General features: G+C 35.5%; 3 protein-coding genes across 3 annotated transcripts; 1 reads left to right on the top strand and 2 right to left on the bottom strand.

Moving 5' to 3' along the window:
- Positions 1 to 1,653: 1,653 nt before the first annotated feature.
- Positions 1,654 to 2,100, bottom strand: LOC127102542 (uncharacterized). Its single transcript, XM_051039900.1, has one exon. It carries the CDS (start codon positions 2,098 to 2,100, stop codon positions 1,654 to 1,656), a length of 447 nt encoding a protein of 148 aa, XP_050895857.1.
- A 96-nt stretch (positions 2,101 to 2,196) lies between these two features.
- On the bottom strand, positions 2,197 to 4,181 carry LOC127102541 (uncharacterized). Its single transcript, XM_051039899.1, has 2 exons — positions 2,680 to 4,181; positions 2,197 to 2,638 (listed from the first exon to the last, which is right to left on the bottom strand). The coding sequence occupies exons 1-2, from the start codon at positions 4,179 to 4,181 to the stop codon at positions 2,197 to 2,199; spliced, it is 1,944 nt and encodes a 647-aa protein (XP_050895856.1).
- A 3,986-nt stretch (positions 4,182 to 8,167) lies between these two features.
- Positions 8,168 to 14,579, top strand: LOC127108306 (DNA polymerase eta). Its single transcript, XM_051045771.1, has 16 exons — positions 8,168 to 8,524; positions 8,646 to 8,766; positions 8,844 to 8,955; positions 9,061 to 9,231; positions 9,878 to 10,042; positions 10,164 to 10,267; positions 10,468 to 10,587; positions 10,902 to 11,025; positions 11,299 to 11,412; positions 11,562 to 11,777; positions 12,094 to 12,202; positions 12,295 to 12,392; positions 12,994 to 13,063; positions 13,160 to 13,287; positions 13,816 to 13,900; positions 13,986 to 14,579. The coding sequence occupies exons 1-16, from the start codon at positions 8,449 to 8,451 to the stop codon at positions 14,246 to 14,248; spliced, it is 2,076 nt and encodes a 691-aa protein (XP_050901728.1). The 5' UTR covers positions 8,168 to 8,448; the 3' UTR covers positions 14,249 to 14,579.
- Positions 14,580 to 15,079: the final 500 nt, after the last annotated feature.

Below are 15,079 nucleotides of genomic sequence, written 5' to 3'. Positions count from 1 at the left end.
TACCAAAAAGAAGGCAAAAATCCACACCAAGTGTTTGAATAGTTAAACAGGTTAATATAGAAAAATGTAAAAAATAATACTTATGCCTCTCAGGTCAACTATGAAGACCTAATTAACCACGTTCATGTACAAAAATGGTGTATCGTTATCTCTTCAGGAAGCATTAAAAAAATTGAAATATATATGACAAAACCATGTTCAAGCAGATGTAAATAATATTGAGAGACAAATGAAATGTTGTTACAACGCAGTGTAGAACCAACACAAACTGAAATAATGAAAGAACAAATAAGAGTCACACATGATGGAAGAAATGCATCATTTCGGAAAAAGAAGAAATAAGATCATAAAGTGATGGAAGAATAGATAATGGGCGAGAGATATTACATGATATTGATGAAGAATATGAAACATATGTTGAAGCGGGATATTGAAAATGGAGAGAGACAAAAAAAAAAGGTTTCAGTTTGAGACTTTTTTCCCCATATGCCCCAAAGTTGAAAAGAATTTCCCACTTTGCCCCAGTATGAAAAAAAAATTCCTAATCTGCCCCATTTTTCTTATTGGGCTCGTCCATCCATTGGACAAGGGTATGAAGGCCCATTACGCCTTGTATAGGCTCGGCCAATCAATGGCCGAGGGTATGAAGGAGGTTTTTTTCTTAATACTTTAAATACTTTATTAAATAGTTTTCTAATTATTATTAAATAGTTTTTTTAATTAATTCTATATATAATTAATATAATTTATTTATTTTTAAAAAATAATAATTTTTTTATAAAAATATTTAAAATAAAATGTAAATAATAATAGTTTTTTATGATAATAAAAAAAATTGATATTGTTTTTTTTTTAAATATTAATAATATAAATGATTATTTTTAAGAATATTAATAATAGAAATATTTTTTTTCTTATATATTAATAATAAAATTGAAATGTTTCCCTCCAAAATTTCAATAATTTTTTGGGAATGATATATTTCCCGCCAAAAAGTTTTTGTGTTTGTACTGTCTCGGCCAATGATTGACCGAGTATTCAAGTATTAATTTTCTATAAATAGCAGAACTTGTAGAAATGTAACTCAGATCACAAAATCCTTTCTTTTGGTCAGAATGTCTGTTTGTGGTCTTGTATTTTATGGACACGGTGAAAAAATGAGTGTTTGCCTTGATCCGCAATGGAATTTTAGAACATTGATTTCAGCCATCGACACTGGCTTCCGACAGTTGGGCGGACGTCGTATGAAGGTGAGGAAAGTAGAGTATCGTTGTCCATACATAATGTTGACTGATGCAAGCCCCGATGGTACGTACATGTATTACCTGGATCGCACAGAAAATGATGAAGATGTCCAGTGTATGTTTTCGGCACATAGTGGTGAAGTTAATAGAGGAGTTGAAGGTCCACTTGTGTTGGTTGTTGTTGTTGATTAGTTTTTTAATTACCAGTTGTGTTGGGTGTTGTTGTTGTTTAGTTAATGTGGTCGTACTTTGTAACCATAACCCTTTGATTAACAAATGTATTTCATAATTGTTTGTTCCCAAAAGACATTGGAAATACACAATGGTTTATATATATTACGTGCATAGTAGTTAATAAATAAATAAAACAACATAATCATCTGGACGGATATTTAAAACAACAACATAATCATCTGGATGGTTGCTGGGATGGTCCTGCAACATTAGGACATTTCCTACGCATGTGTCCTATTTCACGGCAAATTCCACACCTTATATTTTCCTTCTCAACGTCGTCTATCTCGGTTCTAATCCTGGTGCTGTTTGGGCGCCCTTTCTTCCTCCTTCTCATAGAGTCGTCGTGGCAAAGAGTAAATCCTTCATATTGTGGCCAATTCTCCTCATGGGGAAGTCCTAGGAAACTCTCTTGATAGACCTTGAAGACGTTAAGAATTTTGAAGACGTCTGAAATGTGAATGGAATAGTCCTGGCGTGTGCTCGAACATGCTGCGATTACATGGGAACAAGGTAAGTGAAATGCCTGAAATTTCCCACAGTCACAGTGTTGTTTCCTCAGATCAACGTTGAACGTTCCGGTTGGTCGACCATTGTTATGATTAATCTTCTCTTGGACCATGAAATAAAATCTCTCTCGATCGAACTGCATGACGTTGTGCGTGTTAGCTTTGATGACTTCCTCAACCATCCCCTTGTTGCAGTTATCAGTGAAAACCTACCCAGAGGCTAACATTTTTGTCCACTGATGGCCTCTTCTACCAAATAGTGATCCTAAACGATAGTACGTAGATTTGACCAATGCAGTGATTGGAAGGTTTCGGGTTTCTTTTAGCACCGAGTTCATTGCTTCAGCTAGGTTAATTGTCATGTGACCCCAGCGTTGCCCTCCGTCAAATGCCCTTGTCCACTTCTCCCGAGGGATGTTGTCTATCCATGATAAAGCGTCGTTGTTTGTTCTTCGGATTTCCCCCCGATAGTAGTTAAATGTTGCCTCTGTTAACGCATAACCCATGTTAACAACTATTTTCCGCAGATCCTTGTCTTTAATCTCGCGCATGAAGTTTTGCGCGATATGTCTAATGCAATAGACGTGTGATGAAGGAGGAAACTGCCATCCATTTTCCGGGTTGTTGTATGCACTCTTTATCGATTCATGCCTGTCTGATATTAGGCATAGATTTGCTTGGGGATAACGTACATTCTCAAATTCTTAAGAAAGAAACTCCATGCTTCCTTTATCTCATTTTCAACCAATGCGAATGCTATCGGAAATATGTTCCCGTTCCCATCCTGTGCCACAACCATCAACAGAGTCCCTTTGTACTTGCCATTAAACCAAGTTCCATCAACCTGCACAATTGGTTTACAATACGCGAAACCACGTATACATGGTCTAAATGCCCAAAACAGACGATGAAATATCCTTTGGTCACCCAAGTATGAACCATCATTTGAAATCACAGGTAAGGATTGTAATTCTATAATGGTACCTGGTAGATATGTTTTCATTACCAGTATCCACTGCGGAAGATCGTTGTAAGATGTCTCCCAATTTCCATACAGCGACTCAATTGCCTTACACTTTGCAATCCATGTCTTTTTGTATGATATGATATACCTGTATTTCTCAACAACATGAGCGATGATAACCTTCACCTTAAGAGAAGCGTCCCGATTTACAACCTCCATTATGCTCTTGCTAATCATTTCTGAACTGAGTTTTGTATGGTCTTGTGACATGGAAGTGGTTGTGCACGTATGAGGCCCACTAGACTTACCAACTCTCCACCTTGAGTTGCCCTTGCGCAAAGAGACCCTGCATTTGAAATTGCATGTTGAATTTCTACATTTGATGACAAAACGTACATTGTCAGATTTAACCACAGAAAAATCTAGACTACGTTTTATATGCCATTGTTGCAACGCCAAAACACACTCTTCCTTATCTTCGTACTCGATGCCCTCCTCTATTTCGTCAAAATTGTGAGTTGGTATGAAACTGCCAAAAACGGAGATTGGTTCAACATCATCCAAACTTATGTTTTGCATGTGTGCAGGTGGGTTGTACAAACTAATTGGTTGCGCTCTTAGTACAACGGTCGGTGTGTTGAATATGTCCTCATTGCCATCGTCATCGCTAACACCAAATAGATCTTCAAATCGAACCTCCTCAAGATTATCCTTACTATTCTCGCCTACCTCTTCATTTGGTATGAAAGGTTCATTATTTTGAGTCGGCTCTTCGTCAATGGCTTGACTCATTCCATAGTCGTGTGACTGTACAAATTGCGTTGGATAACCGTGATTTTCGTTGTGAGTCGGTTGTTCTTCAACATATTCATTGTGACTCGGTTGTTCTTCAAGATTATCGACTAGACGAACATATATCTCAATGTTGGGTAATTGAGATAATGTTACATGACATTGAAACATCGACCTGACATCTTCGTCGGTCTCAATGGGTGTCATTATGTAAAAGACGGTATTATCATCTCCATTAGATAATGGTTGACGATAAATGATGTCTTCAACATAACGTTGCAACTTTTTTTCAATACGGTCTTTTAAATGATGAAAGTCGGAGTTGATGTGGATTTTGAACATAGTTAAATTCGTATTGCAAAATGAGAATCCCTCACTTGGATCTGTGAAAAGTGGCCCTTCGGAATGGATAGAAACAATTAAATTTCTTTGAGCCATGGATGTGTAATATTTGATTTAGTTTAGGAGATATGAATATATATTTGGTTTGGTGAGAATAAATGAGGATGTTAGTGGTATTTATAGGAGATATGAATGTGTATTTGGTTTGGTGTGAATATATTAATTTATACAAATCACATGCTGGTTTTCATTTAATAGGAAGAGAGAGAAGAAGGGAAACGCGTGAACCATGGCCTGTACTAGCTCGTCCATTGATTGGACGAGGCAAAACCCTAAAAGAGTGAACTCGTCACTCCATTGGACGAGCCAATACGGCAAACGCAGCACCTTGCCATTCCATTGGACGAGCTCACAAAGACCAAGGCATAGCTCGTCCATCAAAGTGACGAGCCTTAAGATAGACTTTTGCGCAGTGAATTTTCCCTTCAGCGTGGGAATCTCAATTTGCAGGATTCCTTACAATTTTTTTTTTCATGCATTCCATGCAATGTCAAATCCCCCCATTAAAATCTTTACCAATTTATTTATTATATTTTATCACTATAAATAATCCATACCTCTACACTTCCTTCTCATCATCTACCTACAATTTCTATTTCACAAATTCTTACTCTCTTCAAATATTTACTCTCTTCAATTTCTACACTTCTTTCCAAGATGTCTTTGTTATGGATGGGCGAATCACACCGTGGGACGACGACAAACATTGCCGAATACGTAAGTCTCTTTCAAATTTACCGTTTTTTATCAGATCAAATATTCATTACCGTTTTTTATTTTAATTTCAGCAAGATGGTAGGTTTCGGGTCCATTCGCATACATACATTCAACCAAGTGCGGTTATAATACCGTATTTGGAGCTAGCAGGTTTTGCAAATGTGGCCAAGATTGCAAGTCTAAAAGTAAACTCTAAACTAATTGTGGCATTGTTAGAGAGATGGAGACCGGAGACACATACATTTCATTTACCAACAGGTGAATATACTATTACACTAGAGGATGTGAGTATGTTATTCGGTCTCCGAATCCATGGTAAAGCTGTTAATGACCCAACAAATGTAACCAATGATGTTTACATGGAAAATTTGGGCATCGAACCAACAACTTCGGATAAAAATGGGGCTTCTGTCAAAATTGTTTGGTTAGAAGCAGTATTAACGCAACTCAAAAATAACCCTAACCCGTCCGAGGCAAAAAATATTCTACATGCAAAAATTTATATTTTACTTTTAATTGCTACTTTTTTAATGTCAGATAAGAGTCACAATTTGTTGCATTCTTCTTGGTTACCTTTAGTAGGGGACCTTGAAAAATGTAATACATACAGTTGGGGTTCTGCTTGTTTAGCGACACTATATAGACATATGTGCAAGGCGACCCATAAAGGAGTCAAAAGCATAGGAGGATGTGTTGTATTACTAATTGTATCAAGTAGGCATGGCAACGGGGCGGGTCGGGGACGATTTTTACCTCCCCCAAACCTAAACCCAAACCCCCAAACAATCCTCATTCCCCGCCCCAAACCCAAACGGGGATAGAAAATCAAAACCCAAACCCGTCCCAAATGGGTTCGGGTATCCCCGCCCCGCCATCATTCATTTAGTGAAATCAATTTTTTAAATAGAAATATTTATTTTTCCAAAATAAAATTACATTACAAATAATAAAATAAAACAATCTAAAAAAATTCCATACATACATTTCAAATATTTTAAATAATAAATTCAAATTAAAATATCAAAACATTGACCACATATTTAATACTCTAAATATTCAAAAATAAATAATAATGTACATAATGAAATAAACGGGGCGGGTTCGGGGTGGGTACTAGTGTCCCCATTATCCAACCCATCCCCATATTTTAAAATCGGGGAAAACCCAAACCCGAACCCAAACCCAGTCAAATCGGATTTTCCCCGTCAACTTCGGGGCGGGTTCGGGTTGGTACCCGCGAGTATGGGTTATGTTGCCATGCCTTTGTATGGGCATTCACACGCATACCCTTGTTAGCCCCGGTTAGTAACGAGGTTCCATCACATCCTTATGCATTAAGGTAACGATTTTCATTTAAATGCAATTTATATTTATCAAATTTATTTATACGTCACTTTAACGTTTTTTTTAATATGCAAGATGGTGCAAACGAGGTATGAATTATGGAAATAATCCTCGTCATCATCTACGAGGGTACCGTGTTGCAATAGAACACATGGAAGAAAACGATGTAAGAATGATTAATTATAATATTAAACTTATTTAAATTTATTTTATACATTCTAATAGTTATATTTCTTTTAACAGTTTATTTGGAGGCCGTACATACAATATCCAGTGCCTGATTATAATGACAGCCGAGTCTGGAGTGCAACAACATATATGATATGTTTCTTTACCGTTGAGATGCATCAGACGGATCGAGTCAAACTCCAATTTGGATTTGAACAACAAATACCGTCTCAGCCAAGATGTCTAAGTGAACACCATAACATGACTATGGTCCAAGCTTGGGACACACATTGGCAAGATTTAAATAAAGAAGAGCTGAAAGAATGGAAAAGAAGAAGGCATTTGGTGTTACAAGGAAACTCGGTAATTGGTGAGTCTAAGCTAGGTAGAGAATACATGAATTGGTTTCTATCAATTCCTTTTATGCATGTTGCTCCGACACAGTTTTTGAATGATCCCCGTCAACGTGTAGCTTCTTCAACCCAACAAACAACATCACCCCCACAACAACATAACCAACCATCATCCTCAACTCAACAAACATACCAACACACCCATACCACACAACAACACACCATCTATTCCACCTCAACCCAACACCATAATCCCCACACTCCATTCCCTCAAACAAACTACTATTACTGTATTACAACCAACAATATCAACAACAAACCAACATACGCCCACCCATACAATACACTCCAATTCCTCAACCCAACTTTGAATACTCAAACCCTTATTCTCAACCCCAACCTTCTAACACCACATTCGCACATCCCACTCCCACATACAACCCTGATGATGTCTATTATCCTCCTATCCAACACACCCAACCCGAAACCTACACACAAGCCACACATTCACTACCCAACTTTGACCTCACCGATGACCATTTAATGAGTATGCCTTCTTTTGGCGTTCAAGAACTCGACGGTATGGATATGCCTCCAAACACATCACAACAACATCAAAGTCAACAACAACAACAACAAGACGCCCTTGACGCATTGTCTTCCGACTCATCTCCGTCTCCCGCAAGACAAAGACAAGAAGACTTGGGCAAGGGAAAACGCAAAAAAGTTGGCACAAGATGTGGAACAGGCGGTCACTATAAATAAAATGTATTGCTTCCATTATATCAATAAAATATATTTCTTCCATTGTAATTCTTAAAAAAACAAATTATTTCTATTATTAATATTCTAAAAAATAATCATTTTTATTATTAATATTTAAAAAAAACAATATCAATTTTTTTTATTATTATTTACATTTTATTTTAAATATTTTTATAAAATTATTATTATTATTTTAAAAAAAATCAATTATATTAATTAAATATAGAATTAATTAAAAAACTATTTAATAATAATTAGAAAACTATTTAATAAAGTATTTAAAATATTAAAAAATAAAAAAAACTCCTTCATACCCTCGGTCATTGATTGACCGAGCCCACACACGGCAAAATGGACCTTCATGCCCTCGTCCAACCATTGGACGAACCCAATAAAAAGAAAGGGGCAGATTGAGAATTTTTTTTTAAAGTGGGATAAAGTGGGTATTTTATTTCAAAAAAGAGGCGCTGCAGAAAAGAAAAAAAAAGTGTCAGTTTGACTATGTGAAAGAGAGAGAACATGAGAGAGACTTTAAGTTGTGTTTGAGTGAAAAAATGAAAAGAGGGAAAATGAGGAGTAGAGTAAGTGTTAGTGAAAAATGTTACCACATGTCAACTTAGAAAGAGATTTTTTTTGGTGTCAAAATGTACACATGAGATTAACTAATAGGAGATGAGGATGATTAAATGTTAGCCTTAGTTGATTACACAAGTGCCATTTTGTTAGTGTAATTTTGTGGAAGTGAAATGTATCAATTTCGTTTTAATAGATTAATAGTTGAAGTGAATTATGAAAAAAACTAGGTTTATAGTAATAAATATAAACAGGCTCGGTAGTTAACACCAAAAATCAAGGTGAAATTATCATAGAAAAACAGGAGTATGTAGAAGAAAGAAAGAGGGAAACGGATTTGGAGGGAAAAAAAGAAAAGAAGTGAGTAGAGTAGCGAAGGGACGATGCCTGTGGCGAGACGAGAGACTTGTGATGGAAGAGTCATTGCTCACGTAGACATGGATTGCTTTTACGTCCAAGGTTCCTCTTCTCTCTCCCTGTTATTTGCCTTATTTGATTCCTAGGGTTCCATAATCGCTAGTTTCTGCTTCTGCAACTTTCCATTTCCCCAATTTAATATAATTTTATGTTACTTTTGCAGTGGAACAGAGGAAGCAGCCATGTTTAAGGGGCTTGCCTACTGCAGTCGTACAGTACAACTCCTACAAAGGCGGAGGCTTGATCGCTGTTAGCTATGAAGCTCGCAAATGTGGAGTCAAACGGTAAATTCTCTTGAGACTGTAGAACCAAAATGAATGTCTATTCTCATGAATACACACACATGTTTGTTCGTTTTCAGTTCAATGCGTGGCGATGAAGCAAAGGAAGCCTGTCCGGAAATTCAATTGGTTCAAGTCCCGGTAGCACGCGGTAAAGCTAATCTCAACACATATAGGAATGCTGGTTCTGAGGTATTTCATTTATTATCACGAGTAGTATATTACACTATTTTTATTTGATTATGTTTAGTAGTCATTCGCATATGTTAAATTATGGCGAGTTTTTAATTTTGTAAGGTTGTTACAATTCTTTCGCGGAAGGGTCGATGTGAGAGAGCTTCAATTGATGAGGTGTATCTTGACCTCACTGATGCTGCTCAAACTATGTTAATGGAAACTCCTCCGGAAAGTATGGAGCATGTTGAGGAGGAAGTTATCAAGTCACATGTTTTGGGGCTTCAAGTTAAGGTCCGAGGCTATGCTTAGAGGTCTTGCATTTATGTGATTTTTAATTTCAATACTGAAATACATGTAGTTGTTTGCTAGTATGTTTTGTAGGTTGTCTTCATCTTAGTCTATTTTTGTTAAAAATTTAAAATAAATGTTTGATTTAGTGGGTGGGTCTTTGCTTTGCTTTACATCGAATACTGAAAACCAGATTAATGAACGTACTGAAAAAAATGAACGCTTCTTGGTTCACAAGTTCAACCAATTTGAATCTGAAGTTTATTGTGTGGTACAACAAAAACAAAATAAATAAATAAAAATATACATATAAAGTAACAACTCAATGAAACCGTGAGTTATGAAAAATTCGTACCAGTAACAGCGAGTGTTTTGAATTTTTTATGAAGCATAATGTAATTAGATTCATTATGATTTCAGCTTAAGTAGCTAGAGTTCACTTTTTAGTCTTTTTGGCTCACTGGATGGGGCATAACATAATGTTAGAGAATGATCACTTGTCAGTATATTCCAGTTCTTAGGCTATAATTTTTATTATAATGCTGTGATACTCTTCATTAGCTTACCACACCTTTAATTTCTCTTGCCAAATAAGATCAAGGGGCATGGATAGAGTATTGAGTAGTATTTAAATTGTTTTTTTATTCAGGATGGAGTTGATGCTAAAGAAGAAGTTAGAAAGTGGCTTTGTAGGAGCGATGCTAGCTATCAAGAAAAGCTATTAGCTTGTGGGGCCTTCATTGTTGCTGACCTCAGAATGCAGGTTTTGAAAGAGACGGAGTTCACATGCTCTGCTGGTATTGCTCATAATAAGGTAAGAAGCAGCATTGGCGTGTTTGCATTTACATCCCAAGTTTCTTACAACTTTCTTAGGACGTTTCCTTGATGTTTGTAAAATTGTAATGGCCAATAACATATGCCTGGTGCTTTTTCAGATGCTGGCTAAACTTGCTAGTGCTATGAACAAACCTGCACAACAAACAGTTGTTCCACATTCATCTGTTGAAGGGTTGCTCGAGTCTTTTCCCATTAAGAAAATGTAATGAACAAATGTTATTATTGGAAGGATGTTGTCACTTATTTTACTCAGATTTAAATGTCATGTCAGAGTTTACATTATTTTGAAGTTTGTGCATCACATGAGTATACTTTTTCCAATTGTTTTAACCGTTTTTAAATTTCGAAGGTTACAATTGTTTAGATTATAAAACATGATATTGAAGAAAACTTGGCTTTCAGGAAACAGCTTGGGGGAAAGCTGGGGACTTCCTTACAAAGTGACCTTGGTATCAACACTGTTGGTGATCTGCTTCAATTTTCAGAGGAGAAGCTACAGCAACATTATGGGATCAATACTGGGTAATTATTTATCTTTTAACATACTATACTACAGGAATATAGTTGGGCCATCTATCCTGATTTTATTTTTGCGATCTCATGTTTTAGCAGTGACTTTTTAATCACTTCTAATCTTGCGCTGCGTGTATTACCTTGACAGGATGACTACTTTTTTTACCAATTCGTAATTATGCATACAAGTGATTTTGGGGTTTCCTTCAGTGAAATCTTTTGTAGTTCACCTTGCGGTTTAGTTACTCATGACTGTCCATTCGATTGTCTGCATAGCAATCTGTTGGCATGTTATACCTGATTTAACTTTTACAGTATTGCAGTACTTGGCTGTGGAATATTGCGAGAGGAATCAGCGGGGAAGAAGTTGAGGAGCGACTACTTCCCAAGAGCCATGGTTCTGGAAAGACATTTCCTGGGCCTCAAGCTTTGAAGACATTTGCATCTGTAAGAATTGTCATCTGAGCTGATGGAAACTTCTTGCACTTTGTTTTTGCTGCTGCTGCTTTCAGCAGCACTTATCATTGATGAAAACTTGTGATGCTTTTTCTCTCAATGCTCTTGGATCGTATATTTTTTCCTATAAATATTGTTGTTTTTTATGTTGATGTTTGTGTGGCCTAGCTTTCAAGGATTGCAATTCATTACTTATTTTAGTATTTTTTGTTCAGTTTTACGAGCATGTCCATACCATCATATTTCTCTGCTTCCCCCCTTCAGGTTCAGCACTGGCTTAACGAACTGAGTGAAGAGCTGAGTGAACGCCTTGACTCTGACATGGATCAAAACAAACGGATTGCGCACACCTTGACTCTGCATGCTAGAGCATATAAGGTGACTATTATTCTGTGACTGATCTATGCACAATTCTCTTCACTCATATAAATTTGTCCATTTTTCACTATCTCTGGGCAAGGCTCTCTTTTGTCCTCTTTATCAGTGGTTTTATTCTACATCTATTTTATTCCTGTATTTTCTTGCAGAGAGGGGATTTAGATTCACATAAAAAGTTCCCTTCTAAATCTTGTCCTTTAAGATATGGGACTACAAAGATCCAAGAGGATGCCCTAACTCTATTTCACGCTGGATTACGTGATTTTTTGGGCATTTTCAACTCTAAGACTCACAGCAGTGAAAATAACAACTGGGGAATAACAGCACTTTCTGTTTCTGCGAGTAAGATTGTCCCCATACCATCTGTAAGTTTGAACTTCTTGGATTACTAACTTGATTGCTATTGTGGCTCTTGATATAGGATTGCCTTAAAAAAAAGATAGGAATCTCACCAGATTTAAAATGAGCAATTATTAATTATAGTATGTGGTATACTATTACAATAGATAATACTATCCACATTCAGTATTTCAAAGCTACGTGTTCAATAATTGGTTTATACTTGTCAACATAGCCTTGAAATTTTACTTTTCTTTTATTTGGGTGGCTGTTACTTATTAGCAAGTCACAGCTTTAGGGTCATCTAATATATTTAACATATTGAACTTCATTTTTATCTAGGGGACACATTCGATTGCTAAATATTTCGTTGAGCGATTACCATCTGGTTCTTCATCAAATCAACCTGTAGATAATGTTATTGACGAAGTTGCACCATCCTCACCGTCAGGTTTTACATATTCTCGCTAGTTGCATTAATTATTAAATCATCCATTCTCTTTAATTCCACTTTAATTTGATAGAGGCTCTATGTTGAAGCAGGTGAAAATTGTTGGGAAGTGATTCCTAATGAAATGCAAGTTGAATATCTTGAAGAAGACCCAGGAATGAACCATTCAAATGCTTGTCTAGATCAACCGGTATATTAAAGGAAGATGTATATGTCGTCTGTCATATTTAACATAAACATATGTAATTTTGTTGTACATAACATATATAGAAAAATATTTCTACAGTCAAATAAGTAGTTTATTGACATTATCATAAGATTTGAAAGCTAAAATTTCTTATGAAATATCCTTTGCATATTGGTATTCTATCACACTTCAAAACGGATTTCTAACTTTCATGTGTTTTCTTCAATGGTAAAAGCAGGCACAAATGTCGTATTTTGTATTATTACTAATGCATAATTTAATGAATTTTATAGAAACATATATACAGTACACTTTCAGAAAAGTGAGCTCTTGCTATTAGATTCATTGAGAATGTGATGCATTTATAATGCAGGAATTCAATGCTATTAAGTTGAGAGACTAGAGCTCAAATATAAACTTACCTGTATGAAAAATTGTTTTATAAATAAATTCAACAAGAGTTTGCTAGTTATTTCTTATGAGTGTAAAGTTGATATTCTACATGTATGTATGTGCATTGCAGTTTAAACCCATGGCTTTTGTTCTCCATATGCAGAGGGTTTTAAGCAGAAAACAGGCCTAACATGAGATTTCTATTTTGCAGGATCTGTTGGGCAATTTATCGGAAAATGTAGATGGCTTGACTGAAGAATCCTCCCTTGTGGCACCCCCGGGTACTGTGCCATGCTTGTTTGAACTCATTATTTCCGTTTATATCTCGTTTTCTTCTGAGGTTATGAATCATGATCGATGCTGCCTTTTAAATTCAGGAAATGAAGACAGGGTGACACAAATTGAGTCATGTAGAGATATACCCGCAAAAGAACCTAGGCATGCTTCCGATGCCTACAGTTTGAAAGCAGTAGAGAAGAAAAAGGCAGCAGGAAAGAAGCCTCAAGTATGCATTGCCTCACTATTTTAATTGCTGTTTATATAGTTTTCTGATTCTTAGTGCAATCCTGAGCGTAAAAACCTTCAAATTGGTTGCAATCCTGCAAAGCAAGGATCTAGGATGGATAGTTTGCTGCTCCGAATACTGTTTCTTGACCAAAACTATTTATCTTTGCTCCAGTCCTAGTTCTATAAACTGAACCAGCTAACCATCTGAGTTGGGTAAGCTGGAAACTAGTTATTTCACCAGTCCATCAATTTTTTCATGAGCTTATCAAAAACAGGAAAACTGGTTGTTAGAATTTAATAACTGGTTCAGTTTTAAGAACAGGGAATACCTTTATGCCTCCTCTAATTTGTAACATCATTTTAGAAACCTTTATTATTTAATGAAAAGGATGGTAGTGTCATATCTATCATTCAGTTTGGAGGTTCTCTCTTAATCAAAACAGTGTTAAATCACTGTAGCTTTTGTTGGTATATGATCAGTCGAGGATCCATTGATTTTTACATGTTGAGTTTTTATTTGTGGCAGGGGAATTGTTCAATTACAAAATTCTTCAATAATTACCATAGTTCCCAGTCTTCATTTGAGCAGAAGAATGTTGCAAATGCTCAAGGTGTTAAAATACCATTGTTGCATTGCATTCCATTATTATGTTTTTTAGACTCCTATTTCTTATTCCTATTATCACCAAACTGCAGGATCTCCGTCTGCCAGTTCTAGTTATTTAGCAAATAATCAAGTTGAGATGCTACCTGAAGAGGTTGATAAAAATAGCATAGGTTGTATACCTCAAAGAAGCCAAACTTGGAGTTATAACATTGATGAGATTGACCCCTCTATCATTGATGAATTACCACCCGAAATTCAGGATGAGTTTCGAACATGGCTTAGGCCTCGTAAGCGACCTCATGTGGTTAAACGAGGTTCTAATATTACTCAATATTTCCGGCCTGACAAGTAGATAAAATGATTATCAACTTTTGTCTACTACACATACTGAGGTTTTAAATCCATGTAGTTGATTTCCGATTGGAAACTTGGTTTAGATCTTTAGGAAATCAGTGGAAGGAACCTTGTTATTCTATGCACCTTTCTAACCTTATGTGAATACAAATATATATGTACTGGTTAGGAGGTAATCCGGCGTCTCTGCGCTTTTTTAATATCATACCATATTAGTTTAGTATAGATATATTCAGTTGTGTAATGGGAGTGGCGTTGTATTATGTTAAGTGCAGGAACAAATAATTTTTATGTAATTGATCTTTTAGGATTAAAAATAATTATGTTTATTATTTTTGTTTAAAATAATGATTTAAAAAATAATATATAAATATGTTTTGAAATAAAACAATTTTTAATTAGCAGTAATAATATATGTTGGTTAGTCAAGCTACTAAATATTGGTTATTTAAAGGTTAAGTGAAAATTTATTAATAGTTGGTTTAACTCTGGAAAGAAGTGTCAAATAACATGATAACTTATCATGAATTTTATATTCATGATACTTAGTTAAATTAACATCAATTTTAAATCAAATTTTATCCATTCATCTCAATATATTTGATATACAAAAGTTATTTCATTCGAATGTCAATTTTGTTTTGTACAAATATCTGATATTTAATAAAATAAGCAGTTTTTTTTGGGATTAATTATTATGCACTGTCAGTGTAAAAAGATTTACACTATTGATTCATCACTATCATCCGTTTGCATTATTTTATAGGTTTTTAAAATAAAAGTTAAATTTATTTCAATATCCAACGTCTACGATTAACTGACGGTGTAA

Source organism: Lathyrus oleraceus, chromosome 7 (genome assembly GCF_024323335.1).
Source record: "Lathyrus oleraceus cultivar Zhongwan6 chromosome 7, CAAS_Psat_ZW6_1.0, whole genome shotgun sequence".
Classification (NCBI taxonomy): domain Eukaryota; kingdom Viridiplantae; phylum Streptophyta; class Magnoliopsida; order Fabales; family Fabaceae; genus Lathyrus; species Lathyrus oleraceus.
This window is presented reverse-complemented; position numbering and strand designations above follow the sequence as displayed.